General features: G+C 50.9%; 2 protein-coding genes across 7 annotated transcripts in view; one reads left to right on the top strand and one right to left on the bottom strand.

The window, feature by feature from the left end:
* Cdh23 (cadherin-related 23) overlaps nucleotides 1-14,843 on the bottom strand; it is a 323,607-nt gene that overhangs the window by 83,133 nt on the left and 225,631 nt on the right. For all 6 annotated transcript variants that reach the window (XR_001175416.1, XM_013025633.1, XM_013025635.1 and 3 more), the window contains 2 exons: nucleotides 7,126-7,186; nucleotides 6,132-6,280 (listed from right to left, as the gene is read on the bottom strand). Coding sequence is in view for 5 of the 6 variants with exons in the window: in XM_013025633.1 (XP_012881087.1) it covers nucleotides 6,132-6,280; nucleotides 7,126-7,186 (210 nt within the window). In the remaining variant the exon portion in view is untranslated. The remainder of the gene's footprint in view (nucleotides 1-6,131; nucleotides 6,281-7,125; nucleotides 7,187-14,843) is intronic.
* Nucleotides 11,953-12,354, top strand: LOC105992668 (chromosome unknown open reading frame, human C10orf105). The gene has a single exon (XM_013025640.1). The coding sequence runs from the start codon at nucleotides 11,953-11,955 to the stop codon at nucleotides 12,352-12,354; it is 402 nt and encodes a 133-aa protein (XP_012881094.1).

Below are 14,843 nucleotides of genomic sequence, written 5' to 3'. Positions count from 1 at the left end.
GGCACCTAGCTGTAGCTAGTAACTTTTTTGTGCACATGTATGCTGGTATTGGGGCTTGAATTTAGGCCTGGGCACTGTCCCTTAGTTTTATTTGCTCAAGGCTGACATTCTACCACTTGAGCCATATCTCCATTCCTGCCCTTTTGTTGGCTAATTGGAAATCAGAGTCTTATGGATTTCCCTGCCAGTCTGGTTTTGAACTGTGATCCTCAGATCTCAACCTCCTGAGCAGCTAGGATGGCAGGCATGACTTTGGGACCATCAACTTTCTTCACAAGAAAAGGGTAAGAGTATCATTACATTGTAATGCTGCTTCTAAGGTGTGAGCAAGACAGAATTAGCCAAGGCCACCAAACATGCTGGACATGGAGTCTATTCAAGTATCTAAATGCAAGTAGGTGGTTGGGGCGGAGGATGCCAGCAATCCATTTGTGATTTTTCCAGCACCTTCTGCTAGCTAGTAGCCAACATTGCAGAGGATAGAGGGCAGAGGATCAGCCCTACATGGGGTAAATGGATGGCTGGGAACCAATGCCCAAAGGACAGAATGGCTGAGGACTTGCTGCCTAAGTACTAACCCCTGGTTTCCTGGGCCCTGTGTGGGCCCAGTGAGGTGATTCTCAATGGATCCCTTGTTGGCATGCCATCCCATTGGGATGGCCACGCCTCTGTCCACCTAGAGGTTGAGACAAGTCCCCTGAGTTCAGTCTGCCCTGGACAGTCCACTTCATTGGCTGCTTCCTTCCTGGTGCCCTAGCCCCTCCCATTTTCCCCAGGGAGAAGTTTCTTACTCAAGACTTCATCTCAGAGTTGCTTCTGGGGAGTCTGCACAAGGCAGTGGTCATTTCTGAATTATGGAATGAGGTCTAATTCCCCTCATGGCTCATCTGTATGTGCTAAGTTCTCTTTAATGAATGACTATGATGTGTGTGGAAAAATAACCATTTAGAGGATGTTATGGGACAGCAGTGTTTATAGTAGAGATCATGGCAGCCCCATGCTTCTCTCTGCTATCCCTCCCCATCCCTGGGGCACCAGCAGGGAAGAAAGGGGAGTATAAAGAGGTGCCTCAGAAGCTGGAGGGAGACACGGGCCTCTCGCCCCTTTCAGAAATGGGGGAGATAGGCCCAAGGAGGGGAGTGGCTTGCCTGAGGTCTCACAGTAAAAAGAAGGCTAGAAGACAGGAATCTCTAGGTTTTCAATCCACGAGTTCTTCAGTTCATTCCTCTGTTCTGGGGTGAGCTAGTTCCAGTAAGGGGAGACCTCAGCCTCACTAGAGCCAGGGAAGCAGGAGTGGTATGGGGAGATGGGCAAAAAGAGTCTGTGAGCTGGGTACTGTTAGCTCACACCTGTAATCCTAGCTACTCAGGAGGCTGAGATCTCAGGACCATGATTCAAAACCAGCCCAGGCAGGAGAGTCTGTGAGTCTCTTATCTCTAATGAACTACCAAAAAACTGAATATGGAGCTGTGGCTCAAGCAGTAGAACTCTAGCCTTGGGCATAAAAGCTCAGAGATAGAGCGCATGCCCTGAGTTCAAGCCCCAGTCCTGATGTGTGCGTGTGCGCGCACACACACACACACACACACACACACACACACACACACACACATACAGAAAGGAGAGAGGAGAGAGAAGAAAGAAGAGGGAAGAAAGAGACTCTGTGAAGCTATGATGTATGATTGGCAGCAGGATAGCGGGGCCTCAAAGCAGCCCATACATTTGGCTCTTGATGGATTGCTGCCTCTGGGATTGACTCTGGCCTTACCTGGAAGTTTGCTTTTCTGGTTATTGTAAGCAGAACAGGTCAACCTGACTAGTTGGAGTCTGGGGAGGGGTAGGTGCAGGATTTAGGGAGGAGAGAACGCACAAGACACAGGGGGAACACTCCACTTTGCTGATCCCATGACTTGGGTTAGCTGAGTTTTCACATCCAAATACTGAGAAAACACTTATGCAAACTAAAGTGCTCAGTCCTCAGCACAGCTGTTTGCAGGCTGGAGTCTTTTAGATTTGGCTTCACTTAGAACTTGGCTAGAGAGATCCTGGGTGGGGTGGGTATGGGGAAATTTGCATGGATCAATTTTGGGAACTCTTTCTGTAAACAGAAACCAACTATCCATCTTTTCAGAACTGTGAGCCTTCCCTTTCCGGAGTCCTAACAATTATATAACCAACGGGTTATGGGGAAGAAGCAGGGCAAGAGGAAGAGAAGGGAGGTGGTGGGGAGCCTGGCCACATACACTCTGCTGTTGATGGTTTCGGCCTCATGTGGAGTAGCAGCAACAGGAGGCAAGGTGGTGTGTGGTTTACAAACCTGAGAGACACAGCTGTGCAGGAAACAGGCTGGCCGAGTTCTGACAGCACCAGAGAGAGCCATCTGCCCTCTCACAGAACCATCCTGCTTTCTCTGTAGGGCTGTGCTCTCCAATGGGGACAGGACAATAGGAGATAAGTCTGTATTGCCACCCTCCATGCTTCCTGGCCATTACTAGGGCAGTCCCTGGTCCTCAAAGTAGGATCTGGGGCACACTCATGGTCCCTGCAGCAACTCAGACACAGCCAGGAAACTGACCCAGGGCAAAGCTGTAGCCCTGTGCTGACCAGGAAGGTTCCCTGTGTCTCTCCACATTTTCCTGTGTCTCATAGGACCAGCAGGGGTTACCAAAGCCCCCCATCCTAGGGGGCAGTCCCAAATTCTCATCCTTAGGTTACTTCCTGGGGACCAGGCAGTGACTTCTGACTGCTCTGAAATGCTCTTGTGGCAGGGTGGTGCTGTGGTTAGCACAGTATAGCCATTAAGAGAACAGATTTGAGGATTGCACTTCAAAGCTGGCCTCAGGCAGAAAACTGTGAAACTCTTATCTCTAATTAGCCAGCCAAAAGCTGAAAATGGGCTATGGATCAAGTGGTAGAGCACCAGCCTTGAGTGAAAAAGCTGTAGGCCCTGAGTTCAGACCTTGTATCTGATGGGGAGGGAGAGAAGGGGGGGAAGGAGAAAAGGAGAGAGAGGGGAAGGGAGGAAGGGAGAAAAGGGGGAGAAAGGGTGAGAGAGAGGAAGAGGAGAGAGAAGGTGGGAAGGAGAGGAGAAGGCCGGGGGGGGGGGGAAGGAGGAGAGGGAGAGAAAGCTGGCTGATTGCCTGGAGGAAGCCTGACTCTTCCCTTCTGCTGGGGGACCCTAAATAAGTTGTGTTAATTTCTTTTTGCCTCAGTTTCCTCATCTGCAAAATGGGTGTTATACAGGGCCCATCTCCTAGGGCAGTTAGGTGTGTGGAGTTCAAGTTGAGGAAGCACTGTGTGACAGTGAGCATGCAAGTGGGGTGCTGCATAGGGTACCTCACCCCTGTACCCATCAGCAGCACGGCATGCCTTTGATCTGCTTAACACGATGACATTTGGTTTAAACTTGGATTTCCAATACCAAGGCACTGACAGAAGACCCAGGACTTCCCAGAGGGCCATGAGGAGTGCTGAGGTCACTAAGTCCAAGGCTGGGGCTTCACTGATGTTAGTGCTTGTGGTCTGAAAGGGGCCAACAAAGGCAGGCTGTACTATGGGTAGGCTGGTCAACAGGTGTGTAAGAGATTGAGTCACACAGAGAGTGGTGGAAAGGGACCGCCGGGGACATACTCTATCTCACCAGGCCCTGTTTAAGGGACCCCTCTGCCATGTCCATCTGGACAGGGGTTACAGAGTGTCAGAGCTGACATTTCATGTTTCCCTTCCCCCAGGCAAAGTGGTTGGACATTTGAAGGAGCCAGGCAGGCTCAGGTTGAGTCACCCACCCCATTTGTCCCCCTGAGTGAGAAGTGATGAGTGACAAGCTGGCCAGGTGGTTTCTGCTCATTGTTTCCAGCCTGAGAAAACAGCTCTGGAGATGGGCTGATAAGAGCAGCTGATTCTGCTCCACTCAGCTCTGAGTAAAAGTCCCCGATAGCTCTCCGCCCCTTTCTCCATCCTCTCCCACTTGTGAGTGACAGTGATGTCTGAGGTCTGACTCACTTCCCATTGCTTTAGGGGAAAGGACATGGGGGTGGGGAAGAGTAGCTTTCAGGGTCTTTTTTTTTGGGTGGGGGGTGGTACTGGACTTTGAATTCTGTACTTCCTTAGTGGATGCTCTATCACTTGAGCCATGTCCCCAGCTTTCTTCTCAGTCCTCTGTCTGCCTGGTGCTGGCAGGAATGTGCCTATATCACCCTAACAAGGGTTCAGTGTACATGTGGCCACTCAGGGAGGCCAAGGTAGTTTTAGGTGCATGGTGAGGGAGGGAAAAAGTTCTAAGCATACTTTGGGTACGTAGACTAAAGTGTCACATGGTATCCCATAGATATGTATAATTATTATGCATTAATTGAAACTTAAAATATAAGCACCTGTAGCTCACATCTGCAATCCTAGTCACTCAGGAGGCTGAGAGCCAGAGGATCTGAGTTTGAGACCATCCTGGGAAGGAAAGTCCTCCACATTTCACCGCCAAAATAACCAGGGAAGATGAATGAAGAGAGGAGGGGGAGGGAGAATGCAGTCATAAAGTTCAATGAGTATCCTACAAAATTCAAAGTTGAGGAGAGGGGCAGAGCTGGTAGGGATGGGGGAGAACGTCGAAAGGGGTGACATTGATCAAGATGTATCGGGTGCCAGTGGCTCACACCTATAATCCTAGCTACTCAGGAGCCTGAGATCTGGGGATCATGGTTTGAAGCCAGACTGGGCAGAAAATGACCATGAGACTCTTATCTCCAATTAACTACCAGAAAACTGGAAGTGGCACGGTGGCTCAAAATGGTAGAGCATTACTTGAGTGAAAAAGTTCAGGGACAGTGCCTAGACACTGAATTCAAGCCCCACAACCAACATTCTCCATCGCCCACAAAAGATGCATTGTAGTCTTAAACGGCTTTGTTGAATGGTAACTCCTTTGTACAACTACTTGAATTAAAATGTAATTAAAATATATTGGGGCATAATAAATTAATTATACAGGACTCTAGGCATTCACACACAGTGAGACTCTTAGGAGAGAAACACAAAGGTGCAATGCCCATGTGCATCTGATCATATAAAAGAATATTTATCAAAGTGAACTCCAGGAAATGGAACGAGGTTTTTTTCTTTGTTGATGTTTTTGTTTTCTTTTTGTCTTGATTTTCATTTATCTGTCTTTGGAAGAGCAAGGGGGCACAGAATGAACTCAATAGGGGACAAAAAATGAACTCAATAGGGCTGGGAAGGTGTCTCAGTGGTAGAGCGCTTGCCTTGCATGCCTGAGGCCTGGGTTCGACTCCTTAGCACCACATAAGCAAAAAGAAAAAAAGCCGGAAGTGGCACTGTGGCTCAAGTGGTAGAGCGCTAGCCTTGAGCTGAAGAGCTGAGGGATAGTACCCAGGCCCAGAGTTCAGGCCCCACGACCAGACCCAAAAAAAACAACAAAAAAAAATGAACTCAATAGACACTATGTTAAAAAGGAACTGTACAATTTGTGGGTGAGGACAGAGGGAAAAACTGGGAGTGAGGAAAGGGGTGCTATTGCCCAAAAAGAAATGTACTCTTTACTTATATAACTGTAACTCTTCTGTGTGTCATCTTTGTAATAAAAATTAAAAATATAAATAAAATAAAAAATAACCAGGAATAACCAGGGTTTAAGGCATGGCTCAGTAACAGAGTGACAATCTAGCAAGTGTAAAGTTCTCAGTTCAAATCCTAGTGCCACTAAAACCAAACCAAACCAAACCAACAAAACCCAACACAGTTCATGAGGATTTGGGGAATGCAAGTATTTCAGAAATAATTTTAAGAGGCAAAAAGCATTGAGCCTGGACCCAAAAGACATGGGCTCAAGTCCTGATTCTATTACTAGAGACTTCTCTGAGCCTGTTTCACCATATGTAAAGCAAAGTTGGCATCTATACTGCCAAGGCCATCTATGGAGAAACAGGCTCACAGCAAAATGGCAGGTCTCATTTTGGGAGATCCCAGCTGGGTTGGGCCCTTATGCTCCCACCAGCCCTACCCCTAGGTATAAGTAAGCATCAAAACCAGTAATAGCTCTGTCTCCCACCCTCCAGACCCCAACAGTTGGCCACTTCTGGTCCAGTTTTGGCCTCAGCCCAGCCTGCCTTTGGCCTTACCCTCACGGAGCTCCTCATGGGGCCCAGGTCATGGTTGTAGGCCTCCACCATCAGCACGTGGGATGAGTTCCGCTCTCGGTCCAGGGGCCGGGGACCTCGCATCAGGAGCCCATTACTGACGTGGATCCGGAAGTTGTTGCCATGGTTACCTGTATGGTGGGATGCACGAAGCTTAGTCTGGGGCCAAATGCTGGTAAGATGGGGGAAGAAAGCATTTAGACCTCCCTGGAGCATTAATCTTGTCCAAAGATCTTGGGAACCTGGTAAAGCCCACAATGGCAAGAGGGCCACTGTGTCATGATGTCCTCACCTGGCAGGTCTAGATGTTGGGGGCAGAGGTGTACCAGCCTCCTCCTTATAGGATGCCAGATGGGGGTGGGGGTTGGTTCCTTGACTCATGCAGCTACAGGTATAGGTGGTGTGAGGCCTTCTAAACTTTTTAGAAGAATATGGGGTACTCTAATAAGCCCAAGGCTCTGTGGTCAAATCCAGGCTTCAGTGGGCATCTCTGAGCTGGGCTGGTATGCTGCTCCTGATTTTCCTTTGGGGCCCACTCTCCTCCAAGCTCAGCCATCGTAGTTTATATACAGTGCCTTTATCCTGTGTTCCAGAAATGGGCAGATCAGCCCACAGTGGCCACAGTGACTGACAGGGACCCTGATTTTAGCTGGAGCATGAGAGTGACCCCCTAAATCCCTGTGGAGCTTCCCCAGACTCCAAGGTTTCTTATACTGGGGTGGTAGCTTTGGAAAGCACTGTGGTACGTGGGAGACTTTGTGTACAAAACTATCAAATTCAGCACCCTCCCTGGGAAATTAGAAAATTCCTTTCTTCCTCCAGGTCCCAACTTATGTGTACAAGTGCAAGAGATTTCCTTAGCCTCATCTCCCAGACTCCAAGCAGCTAGAGAAGCAATGCTTCCCCCGTCCCCCCCGCCCCCCCCGCCCCAAGGACAGCAAGCCTGGATCTTCCCATTCTAAGGCAGCCCACTTACCATGGAGGATCCGGTACCATACACGCCCGAACTCGCCCTCATCTGCATCCGTAGCTTTCAGCTGAGGGAGACGGAGATGCTCCAATTATTCCCAATCCCCCCTCACCCTGGCTTGCCCAAACCTGTGCTTTCCTATAGAGGCTGGCTGGGAAGTGAGCAGGTTAGGGCTCTGCCCCTGCCCTACCTCCAGGTTCTTAGGGGATCAGGGAATAGGGAGCAGGTGAATGATGGCACCCTAATTTTCTGGATCCAGACTGGAAGAGATCATTTCACACCTCTGCGATTTCCTACTCATGATTCTTTGGAGATCATGGGCGCCTCACTAGGGAGGCTGGGTTCCCCAAGGCTTCCTGCCCACTCTTATATTCCCTTAAGCCCTTTGTGCCACACTGGATTCATTTCATGGTTTTTGTTTTTTGTTCTTTTTTTGGTGTATGCCAGCCCTAGGGCTTGAACTCAGGGTCTGGGCATTGTCCCTGAGCTTCTTTTGCTCAGGGCTAGAGTTCTATCACTTGAACAACAGCTCCAGAAGCTAGGATTACAGGTGTAAGTCACCAGCACTGACTAGTTCAGGTTCTTAGAAACTGCTTTTACAAAACACACACACACTCTCTCTCTCTCTCTCTCTCACACACACACACACACACATTCACATACACAGATACACAAACAAAAACCCAAAACAAAAAAAAACACCAGCTTCTTACATGAACCCACACTAAAAGCAAGATAAACCCCTAGCATTCCTTCCTTTATTTGGTATGTGTCCTTGGTTTTAAAGCTTTGAGTAATTCTCCCTTAACTCTGACTAAAAACCAATCTAAAACCAGACTAAAAACCAGTGGTACCTGACCTACCTCATTCCTCAAAAAGATTAAAAAAAGAGCCAGGTGCCAATGGTTCACATCTGTAATCCTACTCAGGAAGCTGAGATCTCAGGATCATGGTTTCAAGCCAGTTTGGGCAGGTAAATCTCTGAGACTCTTATCTCCAACATATACTCAAAAGCCAGAAGTAGAGCTGATCACTAGCCTTGAGCACAGAAGCTCAGGGATGGGCTGGGAAGGTGGCTCAGTGGTAGAATGCTTGCCTTGCATGCATGAGGCCCTGGGTTCGATTTTTCAGCACCATATAAACAGAAAAAGCTGCAAGTGGTGTTGTGGCGCTAGCCTTGAGCTGAAGAGCAGAGGGACAGTGCCCAGGCCCAATGACCAACAACAACAACAAAAGAAGCTCAGGGACAACATATAGGCACTAAGTTCAAGGCTTAGGACTGCTGCATGTGTGTGTGTGCGCGTGTGCGTGCGTGAGCACACACACACACACACACACACACACACACATGCAGCAGGGAAGAGCTCAAATCCAATCACTGGGTCTCTAATTGAGGTGACTCCAGGCACAGGTCTCAGACACAGCCATGACTCCTTCCCATGCTGTTTTCTGGGAGCTAGGAGACCCCTGGAGGGTTGCCAGGGAAGTTTTGGCTTCTGGGAAGAGAGGAGGTGCAGAAGAGGGGGGAAGGGAGTGTGTGTGTGTGTGTGTGTGTGTGTGTGTGTGTGCCACTCAACCTGCAAGCAGCATGGTCCTGGCTGTCCCTCAGTCCTCAGATTTTGTAGGGAAAACACTCTTCTAAGCCTGGAAGGCCAGGGCCCAGGGAGGGGCCTTGGGGACCGCCAGGGCCATCACTCTGCCTGTTCCCTCCCACTGCCTCTCTGTGTGTAGCCCCTCTCCCGGGTAACCTGGGGGCTGGCAGACATTGAATAGCAACTTGCTGGCTGCCCTGGCCATCCTGACCATACCATTCAAACTTCCAAGGGGGAAGATGAGAGTCACTACCTCCCTGGGAGAGCTCCTCCAGGGAGATGGACTGGAGCAAGGTGGAGGGCTCCCCTTTTCTCTCCACCAGTTGCCATCCCTACCCTCCTAGCTGCCCCCTCCCCCGAGGCAGGCTCTGATTCTCCCAATGCCCAGCAGTGAGCAAGGGAGGGGCCCACTCTGTGGACCTGGCTGGCTGAAGGCACGGGGCACTGCAGAGCCCAGGGTAGGCTTGGTTGCCGGCTGCCTGGTCTTCCCTGTCCCTCCTTGGACAACTGAGACTTCCCTGCTGTGCTCCGGTCTGGCCCTGAGGTCAGTGTGGGGGACTGAAGAGAGAATCTGGTGAGGAAAGTGTGGGGGAGGACCCACTGGGGGCTTGGGAATGACAGGAGGTTGTGTTTGGTGGTCCCTCTGGTCTGCAGAGAGTGGCAACCAGCCAGTGGGGGGCAGTGACCAGGCCGTGGACACACATTAAGCTTCTCTGCTCTCCTAGGCCCTGTTCTATGGAACTCTAAGGGAAACAAGAATGTTCTAGATGGAGCTTGCAGCTATGCATCCAGAACAGGGAGGAAGATTCTTCCCCTGCTTTCAAGATTATTTCCAGCTTGGTCTTAAGGAGCTGCTTTCCTGGGACCCAGCAGCCCTTGTTGCGGGGATAGGTCAGCTAGACCTGCCTTGAGCTCTAGGGAAGGTGACTGGTTCTGACAAGCACTTTGGAGCTCCAGGCTGCCACAGGGACTGCTCAGGTGCAATCATAGCCCCACCAATGTTCTTCCTGAAGTAAGTCTCAAGGCCTGCAGACAGGAGCCTCTCTGCCAGCCTGTGGCTTTTCCAGCCCATTTTCAGGCCCTGAAGTAGCATCAGAACTAGTAAGGTACAGTGTTTCCCAACTCAGACAGCCCTTTCTTACTCAGGTCAAACCCTGCCCAAGGAGGCCAGAGGGAGGCTGCTCTTCTTCCCTTGGGAGCTGGCCATGGGCCACACCCCATCCCTCCTCCAGGAAGGGCTGACATGTAGGCTGCCCAGCCAGAGTGTGCTCTGGCCTGGAAGGCGGAGGCCCTGGGCAGCTAGACGGGCATCAGAGTTTCCAGCCACAAGTGGAGAGGCGTCATTTTCTGTCTGGAAGGGCTGGGAGGGGTGGTAGTTAGGGAGGGATGGCAGGTGGTGGGAAGCTCGGGATGCTCACAGTTGACTGGGCACAGAAGCCGGGAGTTAGGTCGTACAACTGCTGGTGAGTGTCAGGGTGGGACAGGGGTTCTTGGGGTAATGGATCACCCCTACTCTCCATCACCTGCTGGCAGGGTTCACCACAGCTATATGCACAGTAGTGGCATGACTAAGCCTCTTGTGATGGGCTTTGGAGGTAAAAACTTGACTCCTGAACCAAGGCAAGAGCACACTGCAGGTCAGGTAGGCAGAACTGCTCCTCCCAGCCCTGTCCCCAACCAGTCTCACTCTTGGAGAGACTTTAAAGTCAAAGAGAGAAAGTTTTCTTTTTTGTGATATTGGGATTTGAATCAGGGCCTTATACATGATAAGCCCTACCACTGATGCCCCAGGCATCAGGATAGGTTTAAGTTTCCTGTCCTCAGTTTGTAAAATTCAAAGATTACAGGTGCTGGATGGAGACTGTGGTGGGGTGTGTGTGTGTGTGTGTGTGTGTGTGTTTGTGCACGCGCATACACACACGTGCACACATGCAATACTGGGCTTAATGTGTTTTGTTTTGAAATATTTGAAAATTCATTTCAAAATTTTTAGAATGATGTCTGTATGGTCTTTGCAGGACTTGCCTCCTTTTCTTTCTTGCCTTAAATAAATCTGAATTGGATATTGATATTTAAACATCAGGAATGTTTGCCTTAAAAAAAAAATGAGCCCAGGTTTCTCGATTCTCTTGGGATGCTAGATGAGCCAGCACCTGGAGCCTGCATGGCAGTACTGGGACTGTCAGCCTAGGCTGCCCAGGGAGCTGCCCAGCTGTCTTCTTGGATGGCTCATTACCTGGCAGCCAAGCCCAGGTGTCAATCATCTGCCACCTCCATCTGCTCCACCAAAAGCTCACCCTGGTTTTCCACCTTTGGGGACCAGCTGCTAGACTCTGTAAACTGGAATGAGTTGGTTTTTTTTTTTTTGGCTCAAGGCTGGTGCTCTTCTACTTGAGCCATACCTTCACTTCTGATTTTTTTTATTGGTTAACTGGAGATAAGAGTCACCTTTCCAGGCTGGCTTTGAATTGTGACTCTCAGATTTCAGCCTACAGAGTAGTTAGGATGACAAGTGTGAGCCATTTGTGCTCAGCTTGGGATGATCTTTCATGGTAACGGAAATGCCTTCAGGAAAGTGATGTCCAACCCTGCCTGCCAATTCCTTATGGGCTTCTTTTTAAAAAAATACGTTTTTTATTGTGAAAATACTATACAGAGGGGTTACAGTTACTTGAGCAAGGTAATGAGTACATTTCTTATCAAGCATTGTTGCCTCCTCCTTTGTTTTTCCCCTTCCATCTCTTCCCTCCCACCTCATTAACTACACTTCCTCCCCCCCCACCCCCCCTCCCCCGGGCTTATTTCTTATCTGTCCTTGGAATGGGAAGTATGGAGCTAAAAACTGGAATCAGGAAATCTGGTTCTGATATTTGCTTGGCCACTAGCTCATAATATAGCCTTGGGCTTGGCCTTCCCCTGTTTGGGACTCAGTTTCCCTGGGAGCAGGTTAGACTTGACCCACAGGCAAAATAAGGTATGTGGTAGACTATAGGGGGTGTGTGGCACTTTGGGGACAGTTACTAGCACAAGGCAGGAACTCGGCCCAGTGTGGCCAGTGTTAAAATTTAGAGATTTATGGAAATTCTCTTGATTTTGATTTTTGTTTAATATGTGTAAAAAGTGGTCACAGGTGATCTAGTTTAACAGTACCCACTCACATCAGTGTTCCCCAGATATGTCTCTGTCTTCCCTGGTCCAGCAGATTTGCCTGAGCCTCTGCCTCCTGCTTGTTGCAGGTACCATGAACACAGAGGGCCCCCATGTCATCAGCCCCACAGGTGCCAGCTCTCCAACCTTCCTCACAGCTCCGGCTACACCTGGGCCTCTGGTGGAGATGGCAGGCCCTGTCCCTGTGCTCATTGCCCTGGCCTGCATCTTCCTGCTGCTGGCCTCCTGCCTGCTGTTCATGACGCTCTGCAAACCAGCTGCACTGGACCCGGGCCACCGTCAGGCACGAGAGTGCATGCCACACCACCCTGCCAGCCCCAGCGAGCCCCAGCTCAGGCTCTGGAAGCGCCTGGGCTCTCTGCGCCGCTCCCTGCACAGCTTCAGGCATGGTTGGCCAACTGCCCCACGGTGTCCTCTGCCAGGCCAGGAGGATAACTCAGGTGCCACTGACTACACAGAATCTACCAAGATGTGACAGGGTGTCCACCCAGCGGCTCTGGATGGAGTCCAGCACTGCAGGCTGCAGCAGGACAGAGGTCCCAGCACTGTGGGCCTCATTCCCACCCCCCCCAAGGGCTTCCCTGCATGCCTACCCTGTGTCCTTTCTCAGAGGTGGCCAGAGGAGAGGCCCAGAATCTTGCTGCTGGCTAACAGACTTCTGGAACAAGAGACAAGCACCCAGAGCCACCCAAGTCCTTGGCCTGAGGGCAAGGACTTGGAAGCCAGGCCCTACCATTACTAGGAGCAGCAACTGGGCTCCTACAGCAGCTTTGCCCTCTTTGCAGGCCTAAAGTCCAGCTCATAGGAGTGGCTAAATGGCCAGAGGCTGTCCCATCCCTCTCCCTGCTAAATAGTATGCTCACCCACACTGGAGTGGGGTACTGTCCTGGGCCTGTTCTCTGTCTAGTGCAGAGAGACCCTAAGGATCCCTCTCCTTGGATTTCCCGCCTGCTGATCCAGCAGTAGCTAGAACCCTCTCATTGGACCAGTTGCCTGGGTGTCAGCAGGAAAGAGGGGCAAATATGCAATGAACCCTGTGATCCTGACAGCCATCTTGGCCTTCCCCCTTCCATTAGGAAGGGGCTGAAGAAGGCTTCCGAGGCTTCTGTCAAGAGTAGCAGGAGGCTGGCCACTGCTAGCACCTGGAAGTGATGTCTTCTGGACTCTGAGGATACTTCGCTGTGGTTCCATGCCTCACCCAAGGAAGGAGGTTGCTTCTCCTCAGGTGAGACTAGTCAGATCTCCCAGAACATCTGTAGGACTTAGGCCTGGACCCCATTCGGCACGCAGCTCCATGTTTGGGATGCCTATCAACCGACCAAATGCAGAACAGGCTGCTCAGAACCTCAAGTCCTAGGCCTTTCCACTCAAGACCAAGGCTAAAGGCTTTGGCTGGATCTTACATGTGAAGATTGAGGAGTGAGGGCCTGAGCTGTTTGGCTCCTGTCCCAGAGTCAGCCGAATGGGCCTCAACCCGAGGCAGCCCTAGCCGCCCCTGCTGAGACCCCCAGTGCAGCCAGCCAAGTCTTCTCAAGGTCCAAGCTCTGGTGTGAGATTCTTCAGCAGCGCTATACACTTCACTGGTTCCCAATGCCCACTGGCTATCCCTTCTATTCCCCACCCCTCCCCATCCCAGCTACAGTGCACAGTGGGATCTGGGAGATCATAGAGAGCTAGACTTTGTCTGACTTTGGCTTTAATTGATTAGATCTGGGCATCGAAGTACAAGGCCTCTGGTTTTTGTTTTGTTTTTCTTTGTAATAAGGCTTGAACACAGGGCCTGGGCCCTATCATTTAGATTTTTTTTGCTCAAGCCTGGTGCTCTTCTTGAGCCATAGCTCCACTTCTGGCTCTTTGGTGGTTAATTGGAAATAAGAATCTCATGGACTTTCCTGTCCCAGGCTGGCTTTCAACCATGACCCTTAGATCTCAGTCTGGATTATAGCTGTGAACCATTGGCAACTGGCAAGGCCTCTTGTATCAGGAGCTTGCTAGGAGTCTGTATTGCCCAGAGTTCTTCCCCTCTCTCCCGATCAAGGAAGGCTATTTTCTAAGCAGGCCCTGGTGGAGCACTGCTGAGCTGGAAGATGAACTCCGGTTTTTCAGGATGCTCCTCACAGGGTGTGGAAGGCCCTGAGATCCTGAACCTCTCCCCGAGAAGCAGAGGGGTACAGGGAAGCCCTGTATTACTCAGGGACTCCAGGATTTCAGTTTGAGTAGCACTATATGAATAGAAGCCAGTTCTCCAGGAGGTTATAGAGAGGGCAAGTCTCCTCCCCTAGGGCTGTTTCTCCCTCTCTTCCTGCTTTTTCCTCATTTCCTGGTTTACATCCCAGGCTGAATGCAGTCAGCTGGTCTCGTACTATTGTCCCCTGGCCAGCAGGCCATTCTCTTCCTGGGGGGTGGGGGTGGGAGTGGGGAGATTGTGGGAGGTGGGGTGAAGAGGGCTCTCAAAGGCCTCTGTGCCCCCAAGTTGGCTGAGCTATGGGATGGTGGCTCCTGGGCTACAGACCACAGATCCTGTGAGGGGCTCTCCAAGCCCCTCCAGAAGCTGAGGCCAGAAGGAAGGACTCTTTTAGAACCAAATTTTTTGCATCTCTGTGCTCCCTGGAGCCTCCATCTCCTGTTGTCAGCCCCTCCTGAGGCAGGCACCCTCCTGGCCTCCTGCTCTTCCTCCACTCCCAGGCCTTGGAGCCAGTCCCAGAGGGCAAGCCTGGCTTTGCTATGTTTGGCGGGCCTTGGGTGGCAATGGTGTGGAAAGCCCCTGCAGTTGGTGAAGAGAGCAATTCATTCCGTTCTCCCTCCCCACCTAGCAACAGAGGCCTGGGGCAGGAGAGCTACATTTTCAGGCTCCTCCTCCCCTTCTCCCTCTGAACTCTGAGCTGTGGCTCCTTTCTTCTTCCTCCAGTTTTCTTCCAAGAGGGGAGCCTTGGCCAAGGGGCTGTGAAAGCTGCTCTGTTTTGG

Source organism: Dipodomys ordii, unplaced genomic scaffold (assembly GCF_000151885.1).
Source record: "Dipodomys ordii isolate 6190 unplaced genomic scaffold, Dord_2.0 Scaffold86, whole genome shotgun sequence".
In the NCBI taxonomy this organism is placed as follows: Eukaryota; Metazoa; Chordata; class Mammalia; order Rodentia; family Heteromyidae; genus Dipodomys; species Dipodomys ordii.
Note: the sequence above shows the minus strand (reverse complement) of the source record. Positions and strands in the feature narration are given on the sequence as shown.